Source organism: Diceros bicornis, chromosome 12 (genome assembly GCF_020826845.1).
Source record: "Diceros bicornis minor isolate mBicDic1 chromosome 12, mDicBic1.mat.cur, whole genome shotgun sequence".
Taxonomy (NCBI): domain Eukaryota; kingdom Metazoa; phylum Chordata; class Mammalia; order Perissodactyla; family Rhinocerotidae; genus Diceros; species Diceros bicornis.
In genome coordinates this window covers 3,810,703-3,837,807 of record NC_080751.1, presented here as the reverse complement: position 1 = coordinate 3,837,807, position 27,105 = coordinate 3,810,703, and the positions used below count along the sequence as shown (strand labels likewise).

The 27,105-nt window shown below is 42.1% G+C and overlaps 2 protein-coding genes across 5 annotated transcripts in view; one reads left to right on the top strand and one right to left on the bottom strand.

Moving 5' to 3' along the window:
* Nucleotides 1–6,836, bottom strand: part of IMMT (inner membrane mitochondrial protein) — a 43,454-nt gene extending 36,618 nt beyond the window's left edge. For 3 of the 4 annotated variants that reach the window (XM_058550762.1, XM_058550763.1, XM_058550765.1), the window contains exon 1: nucleotides 6,717–6,835. In XM_058550762.1, the coding sequence (XP_058406745.1) occupies nucleotides 6,717–6,761 (45 nt within the window). In that variant the 5' untranslated portion in view covers nucleotides 6,762–6,835. Of the gene's footprint in view, nucleotides 1–6,716 lie in introns of all 4 variants that reach the window. The other variant, XM_058550764.1, reaches the window with a different exon arrangement.
* A 4,654-nt stretch (nucleotides 6,837–11,490) lies between these two features.
* Nucleotides 11,491–25,655, top strand: MRPL35 (mitochondrial ribosomal protein L35). Its single transcript, XM_058550774.1, has 4 exons — nucleotides 11,491–11,569; nucleotides 17,428–17,617; nucleotides 17,710–17,854; nucleotides 22,881–25,655. The coding sequence occupies exons 1-4, from the start codon at nucleotides 11,527–11,529 to the stop codon at nucleotides 23,067–23,069; spliced, it is 567 nt and encodes a 188-aa protein (XP_058406757.1). The 5' UTR covers nucleotides 11,491–11,526; the 3' UTR covers nucleotides 23,070–25,655.
* The last annotated feature ends 1,450 nt before the right edge of the window (nucleotides 25,656–27,105 follow it).

Sequence of the window (27,105 nt, the reverse complement as noted above, 5' to 3'; positions counted from 1 at the left end):
CCGGATACAAGATCCTCATCAAGTCTATGATTTGAAAATATTTTCTCCCATTCTTTCACCCTTGAGTGTCCTTTGATGCAGAAAAATTTTTAATTTTGATGAAATCCAATTTATCTTCTGCTTCTTTTGGCGTCATATCTAAGAAACCACTGCCAAATCCAAGGTCTCCCTCCAGAGCTCACTTTCTTAAGAACCAAGCTAAACTAGCTCTTTATTTACATAAACTAAATATCCTACCTTAACACACAAAATATTGGATACTTATTTCTGGAATTCCTTTTTAATAATAACCTATGCTGTAGAAAAGACAATATTGTTTCAAAACAATTTGCCTTGACATATACCCTTGTAATAAATGTAACAAGATTAGCATTGCTGCTTCTAATCTATAGAAAGATGATTTTAAAAAACAAAAAAAAAGCAAGATAAAACACACAACTCCGATGTAATGTTCTTGCACATACCACCTATTCCATAGCTCTACCAAACTAAAGTGACCATATAAAAAGAAACCACAGTCCAGCGTTACAACCTGGAAACAGACTATAACACAAGTGCCTCATATAAACCCTGTCTGGCAGTTCCAGGTTTCCTCTCTAGACTTTGCTGGTTGCTATCACTAACAATCTGGTTTTGAGATTTTGTCATAAGGATTCCTCCCACACAAACAAAAGACATCCAGAAGTTAATGGCCAGTTCTACATTTGAAATACAGATTAATATGCAACAACTTAACTTTTTCTACAGTTAACTTAAAATATTTCACAGGAATCATGCATTAAGGTTAAAAATATATCGCACCAAAAAATGCAGTAAGTTTGGTACTGAAGCAGTATTCTTTCTCAGTATAAATATATTCTATATCTAGGAGAAAAAGTGCTCTTCAGTTACAACAAGGAAATGGTAGGTATTAATCTATACAGCAAAAGCAGGAAGTTGATACTTCTTTAGTTTTCCCTGCATGTATATCCAAATATGTATTACTTATATATTCTCACTCATGTTTTCTAAGTTATGATGTAAAATGTACTTCAAAATGGCTTGAAAGCTACTGATCTGGAGAAATGAAAATGATGAATAATAAAAAAGGATTCTAGTACGGGTAAGAGTAAACAGCAGGCTGCACGATATACTAAACAAGTTCCTACCATGTATGTTTGGCTGCCTACCTCTATTATTGAGTAACACAGTGGTTTATAACCCTAAGGGAAAGAAAGAATTCTAGATGATAGCTAAAAATGTCCACACACAAGTTCAATCCTAAACTAGCCCCGGTATCAAACTAGGTCTTAGTGACATAAGCTAGCTTAGTCAACCCTCAAGAACAGTGGTGTTTCTTTCTCCTCTTTTTAAGTTATAAGCAGATAAGCTCACTGCATATGCAGACAACCACTCCTAAATCTGTAGTTTGGAAGAGGGCTACGCAAGGCTGAAAGCCCAGGTCCTCCAAACCAAATGCCAACCTCAAAAAAGGCTGGGCCTAGTGATGCAATACTGAGACTAAGAGAAGACAGATGGTGCTAGGTCTGGGAAGTAAACTGAGGAAGAATCAGAGCTTTGAAGCACATCTCTGGGAAAGAAAGAGAACACAAAGAGAGCAATTCATTTCTGCTGAATATCCACATTTAAGAATGATAAGTCCAGGGCCGGCCCGGTGGCTTAGTGGTTAAGTGCGCGCGCTAAGCTACTGGCAGCCCGGGTTCAGATCCCAGGCGAGCACTGACGCACCGCTTGTCCAGCCATGCTGAGGCCGCGTCCCACAGATAGCAACTAGAAGGATGTGCAACTATGACATACAACTATCTACTGGGGCTTTGGGAGAAAAGAAAAAAAGGAGGAGGATTGGCAATAGCTGTTAGCTCAGAGCCGATCTTCCTAGCAAAAAGAGGAGGATTAGCACGGATGTTAGCTCAGGGCTGATCTCCCTCACAAAAAAAAAAAAAAAGAATAATAAGTTGAGACATAAAGAATAAAGTAGATGCCAACTGTGACAGTTAATTTTGTATGTCAACTTGGAGGGTGTTTTTGGATGACGTCAACATTTAAATCAGTGAACTCTGAGTAAAGCAGACTGCCTTCCACAATATGGGTAGGCCTCATCCAATCAGTTGAAGGCCTGAATAGAACAAAAAGATCAGCCTCCCCAAGTAAGAGGGAATTCTGCAGCAGACTGCTTTTGGACCAGAACTGCACCATCAGCAATCGTGGGTCTCCAGGTTGCCAGCCTTCAGACTGTAATTGCACCAAAGGCTCTCCAGGGTCTCTGCATATCAAGCCTGCCAACCTACAATGCAGATGTTGGACTTGACAGCCTTTACAACCGCATGAGCCAATTCCCTATACTAATTCTTTCTATTTATATACATATCCTTTTGGTTCTGCTTCTCTGGAGAACCCTGATATACTATCAGAGGTTCTAAAACCTATAGGGCTTTAAGGGAGGTCACATCCACTTATGGAGATGAAGAAAAATTTACAGAACAGATTTATCTTTCATTCAAACATGTCACAAATATTTACTGAGCAACAATTAGAAGCCAGAGCTTACATTTTAATATGGGAAACATACGATAAATACACGTTATGTCAAGTCTGGTAAGAGCTGCAAAGTAAAACAAAGGCTAAGGGTAAGTTCAGAGGGATCAAGGAAAGAGAGTGGTCAGAGGTCTGTTTTAGATAGAGAAGGCATCTCTGAAGGAAGGTGATATTTGAGAAATTATCTGAATGAAGGAAGTGAGCTAAGCAAAGATGTGTGGGAAGACTTCAGGGCAAAAGAAATAGTAAATGAAAAGGCAATGAGGATGTACTAGATACCAGAAGAATAGAATGAGGCAGAGTAGGAAAATGAGATATGCAAAGAGCCGGAGCATGAAGGGCCTGATGGGTGTAGTAAAGAGTTTAAATTTTATTCTGAATGTGATGAGATGTCACTGAAGGGCAGGACATGATCTAAACGCTTTTCTAAAAGCCTTTATTAACTACTAGCTAAAGAACCGACTCGGGGGCCACCCTGGTGGCACAGGCGGTTAAGTGCACGCGCTCCGCTGCGGCGGCCCAGGGTTCGCCAGTTCAGATCCCGAGCGCGCACCGACACACTGCTTGGCAAGCCATGCTGTGGCGGCAGCCCATATAAAGTGGAGGAAGATGGGCATGGATGTTAGCCCAGGGCTAGTCTTCCTCAGCAAAAAGAGGAGGATTGGCAGATGTTAGCACAGGGCTGATCTCCTCACAAAAAAAAAAAAAAAAAAAAAAGAACCGACTCTGAGGGCAATAGTAAAAGCAGGAAGACATTTAAGATAGTCTGATGGAGTAGAAAGGATTTTGACAAGTGGAATATTCTGGAAAAAGTTGACAAAAATTTAGAAATTTGAGTACAAAGTTCAAAAGAGGAGGCTAGAGAGTCATCTGCTTAGGGATTAAAGTTCTGGGAATTGATGTAATCCCAAGTGAGACAGTATATAAAGAGATGGGACATGGGGCAAGCCTGGTGGCATAGTGATTAAGTTTGCACGCTCTGCTTCAGTGGCCAGGGGTTTGCAGGTTCAGATCCCAGGTGCAGACCTACACACGGCTCATCAAGCCATGCTATGGTGGCGTCCCCTATATAAAACAGAGGAAGATTGGCACAGATGTTAGCTCAGGGACCATCTTCCTCACCAAAGGAAAACAAAAAAAAGATAGGACAACAATAAGATAACAATATATGCCTATTAGAATGGCCAAAATCCCGAACACTGACAACACCAGATGCTGGTGAGGACGTGGAGCAATAAGAACTCTCATTCACTGCTGCTAGGAATGCACAATGGTGCAGAACTTTTAGGAGAGTTTGACAATTTCTTACAAAACTAGACATGCTCTTACGATGTGATCCAGCAATTGCACTCCTTGGTTATTTACCCAAAGAAGTTGAAAACTTACATCCATACAAAAACCTGCAGAGAGATGTTTACTGCGTCTTTATTCTTAACTGCCAAAACTTGGAAGCAACCAAGATGTTTTTCAGTAGATGAACGGATAAACTGTGATACATCAAGACAATGGAATATTATTCAGTGCTAAAAAGAAATGCGTTATCAAGCCATGAAAAGACATGGAGGAACCTTAAATGAATATTACTAAGTGAAAGAAGCCAATCTGAAAAGCCTATATACTATATGATTCCATCTATATGACATTCTGAGAAAAGCAAAACTATGGAGACAGTAAAAAGATCAACGGTTGCCAAGGGGCGGGGTGGGCGAGTGATCATTATGTGGAGCACAGAGGATTATTAGGACAGCGACAATACTCTGTATGATACCATGATGGATACACGTCATCATACATTTGTCCAAACCCATAGAATGTACAACACCAAGAGTGAACCCTAATGTAAACTACAGACTTTGGGTGATCACGATACATCAATGTAGGTTCATCAATTGTAACAAATGTACCACTCTGGTGGGGGATGTTGATAATGAGGGAGGCTATGCATGTGTAGGGGCAGAGAGTATATAGGAAATCTCTGTACCTGCCCCTCCATTTTGCTGTGAACTTAAAACTGCTCTAAAGAAATAAAGTCTTAAAAAAAAAAGGGAGATGGGAAGAGAATACTTTGGGGGTATATTTAGAGGTCAAGGAAGAAGCAAACTCAACAAAGGGAAACAAGAGAGAAATGAAATGAAGGGTAAGATGGGACCCAAGGTACTACACGAGAAAAGCCACAAGAGCAAAAGGGGTTTCACAAATCAACAACATCAAATGCTATAGAATGACTGAGGAGATAGTAAGAATAAACCAATGAATTTTACAAGACAGCAATTTCAGGGAGGTAAGAAATATTGGTTGCAGGCTAGAAAAGGGTTCATATTTTAGTAAGAAGTTTTAACCAGTTTTCTTCTAATTTCCTAATCAAAATCTCAATAAATGGAAAAAATTTTGATGAAGACAAGGAAGGAAAAAGTAATTTTGGATTGTAGGGCAGACAGAGGGGACAGATCAGTGACAACCATAATGTAACCTGAGGTCAGAGCAAGGAAGAGTGTGTCATGAAAGGAGGGCTCCAAAGATAAACTTCAACAGTTCTCCCCTGCAAGGCAGCTCTCTCCCTCCATCCTTCTACCCCCACTTGACAGGATGGTAGGCCAGATTCTAAGATGGCCCCATGATCTCCAGCCTCTGCTGTTAGCCCATTATTACAGTTGTATGGCAAGAGGCATTTTGCAGATGTATTTCAGATTACTAATCAGTTGACTTTGAATTGGGGTTGAAAAGAAAGGTCATCCAGGTGGGCCTGGCCTAATCATGTGAGCCCTTTAAATCTGGGTGTAGAGATCAGAAACAGGGAAGTTAAGAAAGATTTTGAATCAGAGAGACAAGCTCCCAGTAGCCAGCAAGAAAGCAAACATCCATGTTATGAACTGCCTCTAAGGACCTTGTGGCAAGGAACTTCACGCAGCCTCTAGGAGAGGCAAGGCGAGAGCTAGCAAGAAAACAGGGACTTCAGTCCTACAGCTGCAATGGCCTGAATTCCGCCAACAAACCACATGAGACTGGAAGAGGACCATGAGCTCCAAATGAGAACTACAGCACAGCCAACACTCTGACTGCAGCCTTGTGACAATGAGCAGAGAACTCCAATCATTCATGCCCAGAAACTATAAGATAATAAATAGGCGTTGTTTTAACCTACTAAATTTGTGGCATTTGTTACATAGCGATAGAAGACTAATACAGACCCCACTTTCCTATGGAAAAGGCTGTTTCTCTTACCCTGGCAACAAATGGAGAGATAAGCAAATCTAAAAAAAAAGAAAAAAAAAAAAAAGGAAGTTTGACTTTTATGATTTTTAACCCATTGTGTCTAGAGATTTTGTCCAATTACTGCTTAAGTCACAGTACCTGTTTTCCAATACAATATTTTGCCAAAATATCAACTTTCTTTAAATTGTGAGCAATGGAAACAGGTTTACCTTTTTATTTTTAATTTTGGAAAGTTACTTTAATAATTATGCATAAATAAATGTAACTGGGTGTTTAGGTTCCTTGAACGTCTGCCAAAGATGTCTCGGCACCTAGAGACACAGATCCCCAGTCTGATCTCAGAAATGAGAACAAGGTCATAACTCCTGACTTTCCTCAAGTACCAGGAGTTTGAGCCCCATAAACTACCATCTTCCATTTTTGTTTAGAGTAAGAACAGCTTTTCTCGGCTAGGAAAAGAAAGGTAGTCCCTCCTGGATAATTACAACCTTGACCCCTACAACGCGGACTCGAGCAGTTCAGCCACCTCCTTATTAAGATAAGCCAAGGCCATGCAAGTCCTGCTGGGAACTGTAGTTCTCTCTCCTCGACCTTCAACCACTGCCTGCGCTAAACCTATCACGCGCCCAACCGGCGACCCGGGCGCCAGCAGCCACGGGCCTTGACTGGGGCAGCGCGGGGCTGATTGGATGAAACGTCCCCGAAGCCTTGCCTCCCGTCCTACGCCCGCCTCCCCGCCACCTTCTCTCCACACCCCAACCCGCTTCTGCAATAACCCTCAAGTCATCCCTGTCGCGCGAACTCCCGAATTAACTGCCTCACAGGCCCGCCTGGTTCTCTCGCAATGAGGGCGCCCCTGAGACACGCCTCTGTCCCGGGGCCCAGGCAGAGCCAAAGCCTCCCCCATTTTCCGCTGGTTGTCTGCGATCAGCCTCACCACGCGCTCTCTCCCGGCGCCCCGCGCTCACCTGAGCGGCGGCGGTCACGCCGGATAACTGACAGGCCCGCAGCATCTCCGCACGATGGACGGCGCTACCAGCGTACGCGGGAACAGCCGCGGCGCGCGACTAGGGGAGGGAGTGCGTTGCGTGCGTGCCTGCGTCCGTGCCGCCTTTCCGCGCCGGGCGTACCGGAAGAGCAGCCAACGCCACTGCGCACGCGCAGCCTTCTCTCTCGCCCTCCGCAGGCAGTTCGGACAGGGTGGGGCCTCCCCGGCGGAAAGGACGATTTCTCCTTCCGGGTCGCTCGGGGTTCCTGGCTGTAACCCAAAGTCGGGGTTACTAGGTGAACGGGAGGGGAGGGAGGGCGTGTGATACTCGGGCTTCGATCCGCCCGGAAAAGGGATTGGTGTGACTATTTGGAGAATGCGTGCAAGAAAGCATCTCAGCCGTCACTGGCAGCTGGAAATTTCGTAGAAGGGAATCGATTTGGCCAGAGTTACGTGAACAACGGTGGTGTCTGGGTTTGCCGTTTGTTTCGTTTGACGGCACTTCTTAAGGGAGTCACCCACTTTTCGGGAGACTGGGTGAACGAACACAGGAGAGACCTTAGTGCGGAGTGTGTCATTCACGTATCTAATAAATGGCCGAACGGGGATAGGAACCTAGACTCTTCGGGTTCCACAGCTTTTACTCCTTTCAAATTAAACCAGACTACTTCCTCCACCAATTTTTTATTTTAGAATGATAATTTTGGCTTTAGTCTGTGGGATGGGTTGGAAGATAAGGAGGTCAGTGCAAAAGCACTGTTCAAATTATTCCACTGAGTCTATGATTAAGGTATCACATGTTAAATATTAAACACAGTATTCAATACTATTAGTATTACTAATGATCATCATCAAAATATCATAGAAACTAAGTGACTTGTATATCTATTGTGTTTGCAAAGTCCTTTCAAGTCTTAACTAGGTTATGTATTACAGTATGGTGTTCTCCTTAGAGGTAGACAATGCTACTGATCCCATTTGTAAAATGGAGAAATATATTTGAAAGTTATCTAAAATCAAATAATTCCTTATGTTTGTATATGTTCAATGCTTTTTAGGGTACTTTAGTAATTACATTATACTCTCTAATTCATATCGCCATGGCCTAATAGCCTCCAGAGCGGTTTCCGTCTAATTTTAGCAATTGCATTGCCGTCTCCCCACTCCATCCCTGTCCACTGCTGTCATGCTGAGTCATGCCAGGGTGATGACTTTTCTGATAACTTGGCCATAAACCTCTCGATGCTGCTGTGCAATTTCAGTCTGCTCCAGCCATGTATGGCACAGCCACACCTTGCACATCATTAGCAACTTCTCCGGCTTCAAGATCTCAAACTCCAAAATTAATTTCTATAGTTTCGTAACCTCTCATTTAACCAAGTCCTAAATCTTCATCCTCCACGTGCAATTTATGAAAATTTTTTTGCTTTAAAATGAACTCTCCTAAAGTAACTCAGAAATTGAAGGCACTCCCCTGTTCAAAAATGTGCAGTGACTCCCACTGCCAATTCAAAGAGCCTTCATAAACTGTCTCAGTACTTTTGCAGCATATGTGGATGTTTAAGGCCCAAAGTGGGGGCTGGCCTGGTGGCACAAGCAGTTAAGTGCGCACACTCTGCTGCGGTGGCCCGGTTCATGGGTTCGGATCCTGGGTGCACACCGACGCACTGCTTGTCAAGCCATGCTATGGTGGCATCCCATATAAAGTGCAGGAAGATGGGCATGGATGTTAGCCCAGGGCTAGTCTTCCTCAGCAAAAAGAGGAGGATTGGCAGATGTTAGCTCAGGGCCGGTCTTCCTCACAAAAAAAAAAAGGGCCGGCCCCATGGCTTAGCGGTTAAGTGCTTGTGCTCCGCTACTGGGGGCCTGGGTTCTGATCCCCGGTGCGCACCGACGCACTGCTTCTCCGGCCATGCTGAGGCCACGTCCCACATACAGCAACTAGAAGGATGTGCAACTATGACATACAACTATCTACTGGGGCTTTGGGGGAAAAATAAATAAATAAAATTATTAAAAAAAATTAAAAAGGCCCAAAGTGGCCACACTACGTGGGAAGGCAAGATAGCAACAATAGCATCCAAGCTTGTCACCTGCTTGTATACACTATAATCCAGAGAAATAAAATATAACCATCTCAGTGGTTCCCAAAGTGTGATCTGGGACTCTCTGGTGAACCTGAAACACTTTCAGAGGGTCCATAAAATCAAAACAATCTTCATAATATTAAGATATTATTTGCTGTTTTCACTCATTATCTCATAATTGTACAATAGAGTTTTTCCAGAGGCTACATGACAAGTGATATCGCAACAGATTGAATGCATGAGTGAACTTCAGAATCCAGCGTTCTATTTTTTTTTTTTTGTGAGGAAGATCGGCCCTGAGCTAACATTTGCCAATCCTCCTCTTTTTTGCTGAGGAAGACTGGGCCTGGGCTAACATCCATGCCCATCATCCTCCACTTTACATGGCAGCCGCCACAGCATGGCTTGCCAAGCCGTGCGTTGGATGCACGCCCGGGATCTGAACCGGCGAACCCCCGGCCGCCGCAGCGGAGCACACGCACTTAACCGCTTGCGCCACCAGGCCAGCCCCCAGCTTTCTATTAAACCAGACCTTAAAGAGATTTGCTAAAAGGTTAAACAATAGACTCTTCTCACTAATTTTTTTTAACTGAGAATAGTTATTTTTCATAAAAATATTTATGTTAACATGTAATAGGTTTATAATTGTTTTTAAATGAATTAAGTGCTGTAGGCAGAATAGTTATCAGCAAATATGTCCACATTCTCCTAATGCTTGGAACCTGTGAATATGTTACCTTACGTGACAAAAAAAACTTTGCAGATGTGAGTAAATTAAGAATCTTGAGGGCTGGCCCCGTGGCTTAGCAGTTAAGCGCGTGTGCTCCGCTGCTGGCGGCCCGGGTTCGGATCCCGCGCCCACCAACGCACCGCTTCTCCAGCCATGCTGAGGCCGCGGCCCACATACAGCAACTAGAAGGTTGTGCAACTATGACATACAACTATCTACTGGGGCTTTGGGGGGAAAAAATAAATAGATAAAATCTTTAAAAAAAAAAAAAAAGAAAGAATCTTGAGGGCCGGCCACATGGCAAAACGATTAAGTGCGAGCGGTCTGCTGCTGGCAGCCGGGGTTCAGATCCCGGGCGCGCACCGAAGCTCCGCTTGTCAGGCCATGCTGTGGTGGCGTCCCATATAAGGTGGAGGAAGGTGGGCACAGATGTTAGCGAAAAGAGGAGGATTGGTATGGGTGTTAGCTCAGGGCTGATCTTCCTCACAAAAAAAAAAAGAATCGATATGGGGAGACTATCCTAGATTATCTGTGTGGGCATAAAGGTCTTTATGAGTGAAAGGGGAAGGCAGGAGGGTCAAAGTTAGAAAAGGAGATGTGACAATGGAAGCAGTCATCAGAGTGATGTGATTACTGGCTTTGAAGGTGGAAGGAGGCCACAAGCCAAGGAAAGCAGGCAGCCTCTAGAAGCTAGGAAAAGCAGGGAAACAGATTCTCCCTAGAGCCTCCTGAAGTAACACAGCCCTGGACCTTGATTTTAGCCTTATGAAACCCATTTTGGACTTCAGACTTACATAACTGTAAGATAATAAAATTGTGTTGTTTTAAGCCACTAAATTCGTGGTAATTTGTTATAGCAGCAATAGGAGACCAATACAATAAGTATTTTACATTTTTCTCCATTTTAATTTCCAATATAGTAAATAATAATAGGTATAATACATAATTAAAAGTTCCTTGGGGTCCTCAATTTTTAAGCATGTAAAGAGGTTCTAAGACCAAAACGGTTAAGAACCACTGCCCTAAATAAATCCTGCGTCCTTCTGTTTTGGTTCCCTCTCTCCTCACCTTAGCTCTTGGTGTTCTTACTGCCAAGACTGACCTTGTCCTTGTTAAAATCATCCCCATTCTTTAAGACCCATTTTATATTCTACCTCCTCATCCCTGATCACTCCAACCAGAAGCCTTCTCTCCTTAACTTGAACTGCCCCTATTAGTTATTTATCTTCCTTGTATTCATGTTCTGTACTTGTCTCCATATTAAAAGTGAACTCCTTAAGATCCAGTGTTCAACCCTTACCCATTTCAACCAGTAAATAGTGTTTATAGTAAATGCATGAAAAATCTTAGGGGACAAGGATGGGAGAGAGATTTGTTGGTTTTTTTCCTGCTTGAACATTAGAAAAAAAATGTATGATCACTAATTCTCAGGAATAAAATAAGGAACATAGAATTGTTCAGGAAGAGTTGAGATGCTGTTCTACAAATGGCAATCAGTGTTACTGCGTAGAAAAATGTGTGCGCGCGCGATATCCTTAGGATATTTACATTCATTTGATTATAGTGGCATTCAATTTTTTTAAAAAATTACTTTTAATAACATTGCTATTTCCCATTCATTTAGCCTAACATCTACCAGCTTTGGAAGGATAATAAGTTTTATTATCTCAAATAATAAAATGAGCAAAAAGAATTGTTTCAAGTATGTTGTGTACTTTAAATGTATTTTTCAATCAAATGCTCAATAAAAATTTGAGAGCCTACTATATGCCAGGCACTATTCCATAGGCTCTTGTTTTACAGCTTGTGAAGGACAGCCTGGCATAGAGAAGACATTCAATAAAGGTTAACTTGACCGTTCCTTTATTCATTTTTTTCCCCCTGCCTCCACGCCCTCCGAATTCCTTTCCCTAATTCCCTTTTGCCGTGAAGCTGTTAGACCCAATGCGGCTGCCGTAGGGCAGGGTAGCAAGATGGCGGCCTCTGCCTTTGCCGGTACGGTGAGAGCAGCATCAGGTCAGTGGAAAGCGGCGTGCTCGATTTATGCCTTCACAGAACGGGGAGCTGGCGCAGGATACAGTGGGCGTTCAGCGTGGAGGTTATCGGGGGAAAAAAAGGGGGGGAGGTCGTTATTTGAGGTCAGAGGGTTGTTCCAAAATTTCTCCAGGGCGGCCTATATTCGGCCTCCCGCACCAGAGATCCCGAGACACGCGGAGCTGAGTGTCCCGTGTTTTCCGCTTCCTTACCGGCTCCCAGCCATCCCGCCTTCCCTAGAAAACAAACCAGAAGAATTGGGGCGGAGGGGCCGAGGAGACAGAAAAGTCCCACCTAACTCTCTGATTTAGAGGCTACCACCCGCCACTCACGACCTTTGACCTTGAAAAAGTTACTTAATTTCTCTGAATTTCAGATTCTACAACGCTAAAATAGGGATCATACCATCTACCTGAGGACTCAATGAGCTCGTGCACATTTAGCGCCTTGCGTAGTGCCTGGCATATTCTAATAAGTGTGTATGTACGAGATTCACAAAAAGTGCGGGGAATGTGGCTGTTTTGTTCGCTCAGTCCCCTGTAGACATCAGGATTTTTTGACGGAGAGAGATTACAGGAGTGAAGGTAGCTAAATTAAGTTGCCTTCACCCTAAGGACTTTTGCAAAAAGTTCAAAATCGTTCCAGTATGATAAGATTATCAATAAATTACTTTCACACAAAATAGGGTAAAATTCTGTGGAAGAATAGAAGTAAAGAAGAAAAAAGCTACAATGTAAATTTTCCATCTGTTACAGAAGAACTTGTTTATGTGGGGTATTTTTAAATTGTGAAGTGTAACATTTAAAGAAAAATTTATATAACATATGAGTGGCTTAACAAATAACTTGGAAGCAATCATCTGTATAACTAACACCCAGGTCAGAATGTAGAACACCACCAGGATCCTCTTCTCCACCCGTGTGCCTCCCCAGTCAAAATTCCCTATTTCTGCCAAATATAAGCACTGTCTTTGTTTTATTATTACGTTGTCTTTTTTCCTGTAACGGTTTTAACATCTGTGTGTGCATCTCTGCATAACATATTGTTTAGTTCTGCCTGTTATGTACTATACATGAATGGAATCACACAGTATGTACTCTTGTGTCTTCTTTTACTTTGTGAAATTCATTCATTTTGCATGTAGCTGTAGTGTTTTCTGATAGCTATTTAATATTCTGTTACTACCCCACAATTCTCCAGTTTACTGTTGATGGGCATTTGGATGTTTCCAGTTTGGGGCGATTAGATAGAAAGCTGTTTGACCTTGTGTCCTGGTAGTTTCTGAGTGCAAGAGTTTCTCTAAGGGGTGTATGTATACATATAAAACTAGCTGTGGAATTGCTGAATCAGAGTATGTATATATTCAGCGTGGCCTGATACTGCCCAAGTGATGTGCTGATTTAAAGTCACCCCAGCACTGTATGCGCCACACCCTCACCAACAGTTGGTATTGGTAGACCTACACATTTTTGTCAATCTAGTGGGTATTTAGTGGTGTCTCATTGTGGTTTAAATAGCATTTCCCTGATTAGTAATGAGCCGGAATACCTTTACACATGTGTATTGGCCATTTTAATTTCTTTTATGAAATATCCACTTAAATATTTTGCCCATTTTTCTATTGAGTTCTTTGTCTCATTGATTTATAGTAGTTCTTATATGTGTCCTTTCTCATATAAGGGTGTTTCCAATATCTTCTCCCACTCTGGCTTGCCTTCTTGGTTTATTTAAAGTATCTTTTGATGAAAAGAAGTTCTTATTTTCCTCAACTTGAATTTATTGTCCTTGTCTTTTTTTTTTTTTTTTTTTTTGAGGAAGATCAGCCCTGAGCTAACATCCATGCCAATCTTCCTCTTTTTGCTGAGGAAGACCGGCCCTGAGCTAACATCTATTGCCAGTCCTCCTCCTTTTTTTTTTTCCCCTTTTTCTCCCCAAAGCCCCAGTAGATAGTTGTATGTCATAGTTGCACATCCTTCTAGTTGCTGCATGTGGGACACGGCCTCAGCATGGCCAGACAAGTGGTGCGTTGGTGTGCACCTGGGATCCAAACCCAGGCCACCAGTAGCGGAGCGCGCGCACTTAACCGCTAAGCCATGGGGCCGGCCCCTGTCCTTGTCTTTTTTAAGTAGATGATGTAGGTGGGTATCAATTCAGATTCCATTGAAAACATTTAAAAGAGTATGTGACATTTTTAAATGTCAGTATTTTAAATATACTGGAAATTATATCCTTTATAGCAATTTATTTATTTATTTTTTTAATTTTATTTATTATTTATTTTCCCCCAAAGCCCCAGTAGATAGTTGTATGTCATAGCTGCACATCCTTCCAGTTGCTGTACGTGGGACTCGGCCTCAGCGTGGCCGGAGAAGCAGTGCCTTGGTGCGCGCCTGGGATCCGAACCCAGGCTGCCAGCAGTGGAGCGCGCGCACTTAACCGCTGAGCCACGGGGCCGGCCCCTTTATAGCAATTTAAACAATTTAAAATTTTAGATATTACTTAAAATTTTGTGAAAGGGTACATAATTTTTCAAAATTCTTTTAGAGGGTATGGGATCGAAAAAGCTTGAAGACCACTACTTTAGACACTGTCACGCTCACCTCCCCTTCCCACCCCCCACCACGCTTTTGATTCCTGCCACACGGGTCTATTTGTAATTCCCCAAACGTACTAGACAGTTTTTGTCTCTTCATCTGTGTGCCTCCTGTACTCTCTGCCTCTCTTATTTCTTCAAAACTCTGGTTTTGTGTCACTTTGTGAAAATGTCTGTGTTCTCCATACAAGAGTGTGTTTATCGAAAGCCAGCCTATATTAAAATACCCAAACATGGCAGAAGACTGAAGGAGCAGTTAATTACTGCCCTTGATTTGTCTGCTGTTTTGTTAACACAGTCTGAGTTAAGATTCTGTTCGGTTTTTACAAGCCAGATCACATGGTTGCTCCACCAGAGGGTATGGTGGATAAAGACCCCCAAGTCATTTTCCCAGGAACTGCTTTCAAGCCAGGTTCACCCTTCCTGCTGTTCCAGTAACCGTTTTTTCTAGCCTCAGTGTGTTTATCCCCGGTTTCATCTTGTTAATTTTGATCCATTTCTCTCTCTTACTGAAATCACTTTGAGTCCAGATAGTATATGTCAATAAGTCATGGTTCCCTGCTTGGTTTGTGTGCAAATTTGATAAACATGCCTTATGCAGCTTCAGCACCTTCGTAAAAATTGGGGAAAAAATAGAGTCCATTAGGGAGCCAGGAAGAGACTTTTCACCAGAACAGCAATCAGCTAACTTGGGGATAGTTTCCAGTCACCTTGGAATTTACCTAACTGTACTATTATCCTGCCCACATTTCTGTATTTCTTTAGAATATAAAGAAACCTTTCATATGCCTTCCTAAAGTCAGGATACATGGTGTCTAGACATTCCCATGATTTCCCAGGCTAGTGACTGCATCAAAAAATGAAGTGAAGTTCTTTTTTTTTTTTTTTGTGAGGAGATCAGCCCTGAGCTAACATCCGCCAATCCTCCTCTTTTTTTTTTGCTGAGGAAGACGGCCCTGGGCTAACATCGGTGCCCATCTTCCTCCACTTTATATGGGACGCCGCCACAGCATGGCTTACCAAGCAGTACTTCGGTGCGCGCCCGGGATCCGAACCAGCGAACCCCGGGCCGCCGCAGCGGAGCGCGCGCACTTAACCGCTTGCGCCACCGGGCCAGCCCCTGAAGTGAAGTTCTTTTTAAGGAACAATTCACTCCCAGTTGACGATATTTTTTTTTCCTGTGCACTTCCTATACTTCCTATTTATTTATCCATTCTAACATTTTTTCCTACAGATGAGCCTGTAGTTTACTCATTTATATGTTCTAGACTATCTGCTCACTTCCTTCAGGGCTGGTTTCCAAGAATTTCTATGAGTTTTTGTTTTTTAACTGAGATATATCAAGCTCTGATGATCTATGAAAATTAGGACATTTTCTTGTCTTTAATCCTCCTCTTGGATTGACTTAATCTTTCAAAGATTACCTCCTGGCTTGTAAGCATGTCTGCAGATATTTTTAGTTCTTTGAGATATAAGTTATTTATACCTGGAGACTTGAATGCTGGCCTTGAGTAGAGAACTTGACTTGCAAGGGCACAGTATAAGGGCTCTCTCACCAGTCTCTTGAATCTTGGATTTCAGCTAACTGATTAATGTTTATGCTGCCTTCTTCAGTGTGAAAGTTATTATCTTTGATGGAGAACAGAAAAGCAAAGTAAAGGTTTTAAGTGTTGTCTTCCTTCTGCCAGCTGTTAACATTATACCATCTTTGCTAAGCATTCCTCAGCTCGTCTTTATTATCTACTATTAGCATTCATTGAATGTTTTTCTCGATGCCAGGCACTCTTCCTAGCACTTGACATGTTTTACCTCATTTTATTCTTATTACCTCGCCGTGATTAACCTCATTTAAATTTGAGGAAACTGGGGCACAGAAAGGTTAAGTAACTTGCCTGTGGTCACATAGTTAGTATGTAGTAGAGCTAGAATATGAACCCAGACAGTCTGACTGAAACCTTAGCACTTGACTTCTACCCCACACTGCCCGTCATTTGTTATGTGAAATCAGTGCAGTGGACAATAAGGCAGTAGTTCTAAGCCCTGGCTGAGCATCAGACTCACCCGTGGAATTTTTTTTTAACCAACTATTGAGGTATAATTTATATACCATAAAATTACCTGTTTTACGTGCATAATTTGATGAGGTTTAGTAAATTTAGTGAGTTGTACAAGCATCACTACAGTCTAGTTTTAGGACATTTCCATCATCCTGGGGAGTTCTTTCAACATGCACATTCTTTTTTTTTTTTTTTTTTTTGTGAGGAAGATCAGCCCTGAGCTAACATCCATGCTAATCCTCCTCTGTTTGCTGAGGAAGACCGGCTCTGAGGTAACATCTATTGCCAATCCTCCTCCTTTCCCCCCCCACCCCAAAGCCCCAGTAGATAGTTGTATGTCATAGCTGCACGTCCTTCTAGTTGCTGTATGTGGGACGTGGCCTCAGCATGGCCGGAGAAGCAGCGCGTTGGTGTGTGCCCAGGATCCGAACCCGGGCTGCCAGCAGTGGAGCGCACTCACTCAACTGCCAAACCATGGGGCCCACCCTCTGTTTTCTTTCTGAATCCTTCTCTTGCCACTCTGTTTTCTCTCCAGGGAGTTGTCAGGCTTTCATGTCTCTGCCCTGCCATGGCAGTATGTGCTGGAGGTCTGTCTCATCAGGGTATAAGATCTGGCAGGTGGCAATTACTGTTACATATATTTTGTTCCCTACTGTTGAACACAGAACTAGGACACGTCAGACTGGATTGTAGTGATGGTTGCACAACTCGCTAAATTTACTAAAAAGCACTGAATTGTACACAAATGGGTAATTTTGTGGTATGTAAGTTATACCTCAGTAAAGTTGGTGAAAAGCTCCACAAGTGCGTCTGATGCTCAGGACACATTAATTATGTAAACACTTGGTTGCTTTGTTTTGTTTTTTTTTTTTGTGAGGAGGATCAGCCCTGAGCTAACATCTGCCAATCCTCCTCTTTTTGCTGAGGAAGACTGGCCCTGGGCTAACATCTGTGCCCATCTTCCTCCATTTTATATGGGACGCCGCCACAGCATGGCTCGCCAAGCGGTGCGTCAGTGAGTGCCCGGGATCCGAACCGGCGAACCCCAGGCCGCCGCAGCAGAGTGCGCACTTAACCGCTTGTGCCACCGGGCTGGCCCCTGGTTGCTTTGATATATTACTTAATTTTAAATATCTGGATGCATATTTTGGAGTATTTTATTAAATGTGTATACTTCTCTCTCTTTACAGGAATCTTACGGCCCCTGAATATTTTGGCGTCTTCAGGCTATCGAAACTGCACCAGGAATGCCTGTCTTAGTTCTACACTGTCCACCCGACATTTTAGTCATGTGCAGACACCAGTTGTTTCCTCTGCTCCCAGGCTCATCACATGTGTCAGAAACCTGACATGGGGGCATACGGCAAGAATCTTCAATAGGTAGAGTATATTTCAGTAAACATAACTGGACAAAATTTCCAAGCTTTATTGCTGATAAAATTTTATTTTAAAATTTTTAAAATATATTTTAGAGTGGTCCCCTTGCTGCCAAATATCCTGAAGCTACCAGTCAGAACTGTAACATACTTCAGTTCACGAAAAGGCAAGAGAAAGACTGTGAAAGCTGTCATCTATAGGTTTCTTCGACTTCATTCTGGCCTTTGGCTAAGGAGGAAGGTGAGTCTTCACACTGGTACTTGATTGAAGAAGGATTGTGAGCAGACTAGAATGAAGCAGGATTCGTTAGCCTATTCGTTGACAGTCTTCCTCCTATTTCACCACCCGCCTTTACAGTGCTGTGCTTAAGTACCGGCTTGGCGGGCGTCTCTTCATGTAAGTGAATCCATGTGAAGAAAACATGTTTAAGCATTCATAAAACAAAATCTTATTCACAGTGGCGAAGGTCTTCACTGTAGGACAGGTTCATCTCTGGTCTTGTCCATGTCTGGCTTTTCTAATGATTACCAGAAGCCCTTCAAAACCCCCAGCGTGTAATAACCTGTGGGGAGGCTCTGTTTAAGACCAGACTCTTACAACAGTGGAGCAGACTTCAGCAAAGACTTAGTTGCGTGGCTCAGATTTGGGGACTGAAGAGCTTTCAGCCTGCCTTGGATTGGATTCTCCAGGTGGCTTAATCTTTATGGCAGAACATTAACCTGACATGCACTTTTCTTTTTTTAAACTTTATAAGTTTTTCTCTCTGTTGGTGTGTGTGATTGGGCACCATATCAGACAGAACTCTAATACTTACTCTGGCCAGGGATCACAGCCTCCAAGGAGGACTCTGACAAATTCTGTCTGCTCTGTCCTCTCCCATAGTGCATGTCATGAGCGTGAAGGTGGGCTTTTTCATTCACATCCTTATTCATAGAAACAGAATAGCTAATAATTAGAAAGCAGCTAAATGGGGCCGGCCCCGTGGCTTAGCGGTTAAGTGCGCGCGCTCCGCTGCTGGCGGCCCGGGTTCAGATCCCGGGCATGCACTGACGCACCGCTTCTCCGGCCATGCTGACGCCGCATCCCACATACAGCAACTAGAAGAATGTGCAGCTGTGACATACAATTATCTACTGGGGCTTTGGGGGAAAAAAATAAATAAAATTCTAAAAAAAAAAAAAAAAAGAAAGCAGCTAAAGACCAGAGTTTTGTAAAACCACCTTTGAATTTTGATAACTATTCAAATCCTAATTCCCTTTTACTACTTACATGTTAACAAATGATTCTTTAAAGATCAAAATTTGTTTCCCTGTAAAAATAATAATTAATTGGTAGGACTTTGTCACTATTTAAAAGGTTGAAAGGATTATCCCCTCTCTAATAATCCTGAACTTGTAGATAAATAGGTTGATTAGAACTCTCAGCTCATTTCTCCATTGGAACAATTGGTATAGTCACGCATCACATAATGACATTTGGGTCAGCGACAGACTGCATATACCATGGTGGTCCCATAAGATTAGTACCATATGGCCTACGTGCGTAGTAGGCTATACCATCTAGGATTGTGTAAGTACACTCTATGATGTTCACACAACAACCAAATTGCCTAACGATGCATTTCTCAGAATGTATACCCGTCATTAAGCAACATATAACTAGTTAATTTCCTACAGTGGTCAATGGAAGCTCATGTAATCCATAAGTAGCTGAACTAAGTATAAGTACTTCAGCTAATAGCTCTGCATTTTGTGAATTTTATTTTACTTTTTTTAATTTTATTTGTTTTTTCCCCCAAAGCCCCAGTAGATAGTTGTATGTCATAGCTGCAGTTCCTTCTAGTTGCTGTATGTGGGACACGGCCTCAGCATGGCCGGAGAAGCAGTGTGTCAGTGTGCGCCCAGGATCCGAACCCAGGCCGCCAGCAGCAGAGCGCGCGTACTTAACCGCTAAGCCACGGGGCCGGCCCTGCGTTTTGTCAATTTTAGACCATTGGAAACATTTCCTCCCCTTTGTTATCATACTAAGTATTTCCAAGTCCTCATCTGGCCCTAGATAAAATGAAATGGGTGGTTTTCCTTGCCTTCCTTTCCATGTCCCTTTTATTGGGCCCTGAAACCCTCATGTTATATAAAGGACTTGATCAAATTCTCCAGTCATAATACCTAGTCCTCATTCAGGGCCCCAAAAATATTCCATATGCAGAATGTCCTGTTTCATCAAAATCTAATTTTAAGAAGAAAACAAAATATCTAGGTGAGTTAACTTACACTAATGTATAAACACTGAAAGTATTTTCTTTTTTTTTAAATATTTTATTTATTTATTTATTTTTCCCCCAAAGCCCCAGTTGATAGTTGTATGTCATAGCTGCACATTCTTCTAGTTGCTGTATGTGGGACACGGCCTCAGCATAGCCAGAGAAGTGGTGCGTCGGTGCGCGCCCGGGATCCAAACCCAGGCCGCCAGCAGCGGAGCGCGCGCACTTAACCGCTAAGCCACGGGGCTGACCCAAACTGAAAGTATTTTCTTTAGCATAGTGTTATCCAGGTGTCTCTAGTTTTTATTGTTTATTCTCTCCTTGCCATTTGTTTCTTTTTTTTTTTTTTTTTATAATTTTATTTATTTATTTTTTCCCCCAAAGCCCCAGTAGATAGTTGTATGTCATAGCTGCACATCCTTCCAGTTGCTGTATGTGGGAGGCGGCCTCAGCATGGCCAGAGAAGCGGCGCGTCGGTGCGCGCCCGGGATCCGAACCCAGGCCGCCAGCAGCGGAGCGCGTGCACTTAACCGCCAAGCCACGGGGCCGGCCCCCTCCTTGCCATTTCTGAACCTAGAGATTGTCTAAAAAGTTTCAAACGTTTTCACAGTGGTTGCATTCCACAGAATAATCTTCAAAGTATACTGGTGGTGATGGGCAGGATGGCAAATTGTTGTTGTTAGTACCCTTGAGTTGATTCCAACTCCTAGCAACCCTGTGTATAGCACAGCGGAACCTACGTGGTCTTTTTGCACCATCCCCTCACCTTCCAGGGCTATATCAGACAGTGCTCCACTGTTATTCACAGGGTTTTCATGGCCAATTTTTTTAGAAATGGGTGCCCAGGTCCTTCTAAGTAGTCTGTCTTAGTCTGGAAGCTCAGCTGAACCTGTCCATCATGGGTGACCCTGCTGATATTTGAAATGCCAGTGGCATAGCTTTCAGCATCACACCAACACGCAGCCACCACAATATGACAGCCAACACACAGGTGGTGTGGTTCCCTGACAGGGAAACAAACCTGGGCTATAGCAGTGAGAGTGCTAAATCTTAACCACTAAACCACCAGGGCTGGCTGGGACAGCAAATTAGCTGTCATAAAGTCAGAGATCCAGAGGGACCCAGTTTGGCTTGCAAACTAGAAAATTATTACACAAAAATGGGAATTTTGGTTTGAATCTTTCAATTAAAATTGTAAGCAATGAGTAGTAAAAATCTGATCTCTGGCATTTTATTTTTTTTATTATTTTTAATTTTTTTGCTGAGGAATAGTCACCCTGAGCTAACATCTGTTGCCAATCTTCCTCTTTTTTCGCTTGAGAAAGATTAGCCCTGAGCTAACATCTGTGCCAGTCTTCCTCTATTTTGTATGTGGGACACCTCCATGGCGTGGCTGATAAGTAGAGTAAGTCTGTGCCTGGGATCTGAACCCGTGATCCCGGGCCACTGAAGCAGAGCGTGTGGAACTTTAACCATTGGGCCACGGGGCTGGCCCCTGATCTCTGGCGTTTTAAAACCAGAACTCTTAAATAACCTTTCCTTATTTCTGAGCAGCACTGTGCTATAGAAGTTGCTTGTCACAATGATGACACTAAGACATGTCAGAAACCCAAGGTAGGGCCAGGACCAATCTTCCTCAGGAAAAAAAGAGGAGAATTGGCATCTGATGTTAGCTCAGGGCTGATCTTCTTAACACACACACAAAAAGCAACCCAAGGCACTTCTCAGCAGAGAGCTGTGGTTTTGTTCAGTTAGTGTGGTGCCCTAAAGACCCCTGGGCTTGAGAGGACTCAAGGGCTCTTACAATAGCTTGGGTTCTAGTCTCACCTCCCCTGTAACATACTGTGTGGTTTTAGTCTATCATTAACCTGGGTGGTACCTAAGGTCTCTTCTAGTATAAACAGGCTATGATTGTAGTTTTTATATTCAAGCTGATTTTCTGTTTCTTCAAAATTAATAATGCATAGATGGTGTATATGGCAGTCCTGGGTTAAACATACGGGTTAACCATTCCTTCACCACTCCTAATATTTTACTGTATTCATTATACCTTAGAAAAGTGCTTACTATAGAAATTGGTCCCTAGTTTGTGAAAGGAATAAATGAAGCAATGTATTTGAGAACTGTGCTTCTCAACCCTTGTAATACTTAGCCTCCTTAAATGAACATAAATGTTATCAACCTAGCCAGTACACCCTTCATCATCCTCCACGTTAGGAAAAATAGTAGTGTAGTGGTTTAAGAATTCCTACTAGTTCTCTGACCTCAGTCTGCTACTTACCTTCTCTAATCAATGGTTGTTTCTCTTTAATCTGTGAAATGAGAATAATAGTATGTTGTTGTTGAAGATTGTTGAAGAGATAATAAGGTAATGCAGATGAAGTTAGCTATTATAATTATATATCACTACCCTTACTACACCAGCCACAAAGATTTATCTAGCTTATTTTCTATGGTTTTAATTTAAATAATCTTTTTTCAGAATATTACATTATTAATATTTCTTTTTCAAACTACACATGCCTTCTCTATCTACCTGCCATTGAGGATCTCATCTTTCTGAAGAACATACTAGCTCCTATGAAAGTCTGGTCTTGGGCCGGCCCCGTGGCTTAACGGTTAAGTGCACACGCTCCGCTGCTGGCGGCACGGGTTCGGATCCCGGGCGTGCACCGACGCACCGTTTCTCCGACCATGCTGAGGCTGCGTCGCACATACAGCAACTAGAAGGATGTGCAACTATGACATACAACTATCTACTGGGGCTTTGGGGAAAAAAAGGAGGAGGATTGGCAATAGATGTTAGCTCAGAGCCAGTCTTCCTCAGCAAAAAAAGAGGAGGATTAGCATGGATGTTAGCTCAGGGCTGATCTTCCTCACAAAAAAAAAAAAAAAAGAAAGTCTGGTCTTTGTTGCCATTGGACCTATAAACCATGAGTAGTGAAGTTATCTGTTGTTTCCTATATGATATAATGTTTTAAATGTCTTTGTAATATTCTCTAACAGGCTGGTTATAAGAAAAAATTGTGGAAAAAGACGACTGCAAGAAAAAGACGCTTGAGGGAATTTGTGTTCTGCAATAAAACCCAGAGTAAGCTCTTAGATAAAATGACAACATCTTTCTGGAAGAGGCGAAACTGGTACGCTGATGATCCTTATCAGAAGTATCATGATCGAACAAACCTGAAAGTATAGATCAGAACTTTTATGATTTCCGTTACTGAATATGTATCTTTGTGTATATGATGTCTTTGCAAAAATGAAATAGTATAAAACTTGATGTAAATTGTACCCACTGATACGGAAACATACAGTACCAACATTAAAGTTTTAAAACTTAATGGATTAAACATTCCCAGATTTGTTCAGGGAAATAGAAGTTTAAAATTGTAGATTATTTTTAACAAATGGTAATGGCTTAACTACTTGTTCCAATTAGGCTTATTTAGTTGCAAGGAATCTCAAGTTAGGACAGATATAAAAGACTGTATCACTAACAAGTTAGCTCAAGCAGTGTAACATTATTTTAAGCATATGTGCCTGGGAACTCAGGAACCACCTCACCACCCCCATGTCCCACCCAGAACTAACCCCCTGGCCTCAGGAAGAGCAGAAGTTATATGGTGAGCCTAGATCTGAGGCACCTCCAGGGGCCTCAGCAGCAGGAAATGGTGGGTCTTTATGCTTGAGGTGTGCCATGCACATGGCTCAGTTCTTTTTACATTGCTGGCTCCATTCTCTCTCTACTCACCAACTTCTCTGATTCACAGCTTTGCTTACTCTTGATTTCTGCTGCCTCATAATAACTCTAGCTTGCACCTTTGAGGTTCTTTTCTACATCATGACCCTTTGCTCCTATCTCCAATCTCTAATTGCCAAGAGACTGTAACTGGGCCAGCTTACCTTTTTATACCAGGTCTCATCAGGGGTCACTGACCAGTGTAGAAATTGGCTCTTCTTAGGTCAGAAGCCCACCCTGGCCTACTTGGTTGTATTACCAGGTTTGTGTGGAACAAAAAATAGTTATGTGAGCAGTTTCACTTAGAGGTGAGCATGGGGTGGCAACACACATCTAGTTATCCAAGGTTCATTGTGTTCATAACAGTTCTCACTTAGTTTTTTAGAATAGGCTTTTTTATAGAGAGAAGAGTAAATGAAATAGCGTTTCATGAAGTATGCGCATTCATGACACAGAAGAGGCTATACAAATGAAGACAAACTTTTTACCCAAGAGTTGAAAGATACTGTATTTTTTTAAAGTTTGTTTATCCTCTTGAGATTTCATATTTTTAATTGTGAGGGTAAACTTCTTCCAAAATTTTCCAAAGACAACATTGTAGAAACTACAGAAGAAAAAGTCACCTCAATCATTTGAGAAATGATGTGAGTTAAGCATTGTTCGCTTGAAGAGGGACAGGTAAGAGGCACTGAGGAAAATTCAGTTGACTAAGTGATTCTAGTCTAGGGTAGTGGTTCTCAGCTCTCCCACCAGAATTATCTGGGAAGCATTTTCAAATAACAGAGCACTTTGCCTGGTTGAAAAACCACCATTAAGTAAAATTATACCTCAACTACTGCTTCAAATCCTTTAATATAATAGTTGATGATGATAAGATGAAGTTCCTCTATTGTTAATAGAATAAGATAAAAGATAACCAAAGTGAAATTCTGTGGCTTGTCAACTAGGATTGTTTGAGGAATTCCTTGAAACGAGTGTGTGTTCATTAAAAGGAAAAGGGGTGACAATAGAGTGTTCTAAAACTAGAAGGTCAAGTGTGTTCCTGTTTATGGGACCGATTAATAAAGAACAGACATTTGATTTGAGATGCAGTAAGAGCCTAAAGCATGGAATGGCATTCTGTTTTGATGGGTTTTCATTTCCTCATACTTCTGAGATGGCAGAAGCCAACCAGTTATTAGGCTTCCACATCATTTCTCACCTGTGTGGCTCTTGCCCTCTCTCACTGACCCCTGGTAGCAGATGGAACTGATGCCTGAAGAAGTTGAGGAGGAAGACACTTTCCCACTGCCTTCATGACTTCTCTAGTGCAAATATGGACAACAAGGGTCTCTGTGACAGGGGCCTCAGGCACCTTGGTTTCTCCTCTAGGCCAGGGACAGGTGAGGTAGAAACAAGGACCAGCAACCAGGCCTTGGCAACCAGAGCTGGACTGCAGTGGAAGGGCTGACGGGTACATGAGTTAGGGGAAAGGGAATTTTCATTTACATGATTTTTGTTTTGTGGGTAGCAAGGCTTATCATCAACACTGATATTACAGTTTGACAACAAAACATCTTTCATTAAATTAAAGGGTCTACCCAAATGACACTCAGGTATATGTAAAAGTATAATAAGTTATTAAACACCTACTATGCCCAGCATGGGGATGAGCATGTCTGTACAAAACTGCTAATCCTCATACTAACCTTGCAAAGGAGATATTATTTATCCCTAGTTTAGATTTGAGGAAACTAAGGCTTATAGAAGGTTAAGTAAACCTTATATAGCTAACAAGTCACAGAACCCACGTCTGAAACCTTGGAAACCTGTGTATTTCTCTGAATCTTCTAACAATATATGAAAATTCATATCTAAATCAACAAGTGACTGTAACCCAGCACTATAAATACTAAATACTTCTGAACACTGTACCAAGTCCGCTTTTAAATTTTATAACTTTGCTTTTCTGTTATTTGTCAGCTCTTAACCCGGTTAATCTCAGTTCTGTTGACATTAAACTTGGCTCAGTAAATGAATAAATTAATGGATTTTCAGCCTTTCTTTCCATCTCGTCTTCTTTCTTCCAGTCCTCTGAATCTGCTTCTTTACCTGCTGCTGCCTTATTTTACAGTCCTCATGTCAAGCATGTAGAATATAGGACTATAAAGGCAAAGAAAATGAGTGCTTCATTTCGATGTTTCAAATTTTGAGTTTCCAAGTCTTTGTGACCAGCCGATGAAGCTTACGTGTGCCTGTTCAGATGTTAAAGGCAAGGGCTGCAGCCATGTGAAGGGCGTCCGTACTGCCCAGTGCACCTCCACGTGCACCACCCTCTTCTGACCTGCACGCATACTCTTCCATTTGCTGATGAGGAAACAGGTTCCAAGAAGGAAAAGGATGCACCAAAGATCTGTTTGCAGAATTAAAACTGCCTACCAGATAAACTACTCTATTTTCACAGCTACCCGGTTTCCACTGGTGACCTTTGTAAAACAAACAGCCTACCAGATCTGTATTTATGTGATCAACTAGTTTTCAAAACCCTGATATCATTTAATTTTTTTTCCTCGCAACAATTCTTTGCAGTAGGCTTGGGGCCAAGTCATCAGGCACCAAGCCAGTTTGTGGCTGAGCATTCAGCTTCTAATCCTTGCTATGTCCATATTTTTTTAAGTATTTTTTTTTCCACATAAGCCCAACATTACATAGATGTTTTTTAAAAGAAAATGTTAAGACTTTATTCAAGATATATATCAGGCATTGTAACAAAACAGCAGAACTTCAACCTTTGGAATACTGTAATTTTACATCCCTTTGATGCACAGTCCAGTATACTATTTTATTACAGATCATTTTATAGGGCCTACAGAAATAAACTAGGGGAAATATGCACAGTCACAATCGAGGATGTCAGCTCTTTGAGTGTGTGCTGTCTGAGAATGAAGCACATCCTTTACCATTTCAAATACTGTGCAAGGTGAAGAACTAGGAAGGTGCTCAATGGTGGGCATGGTTGACAAGCACTGTTATCACAAACACCTGGACAGTTTACTACAGAGAACACACGTTTCAAAGGCCAGCGAAGTGAGCAAGCTATTCACACAAAGCCAGGAGGGACTAAACTCTCCAGTTTATAAATACAACACCACATCTCACCTCCTCAGAAACAGAACAGGTGCTCAATGGCAAATAATCAAAAGTTATTACATGAAAATCACAGACTTTCAAGCTAGCATTTTGTAAACAGCCTGTGTCTGTAAATCAGCAAATTAAAAACATTCAATTATATCCTCTAGACAGAATACCACACCACTATGTGTACACTTGGAGGCATTCACATTTTATATCAGTCCATACACAAATATACAGCTTGTTGGATAAGTAAACACATTTTGCCAGAAATATGACAGCTGCTCTCAGTTGTACAGTGAGTGTTTTTAAGAGAGAAACCAACTCCCTAATCAACACTTGAAGGAAAAATAGTTACATTTACATTAAGACAGCAGTTTG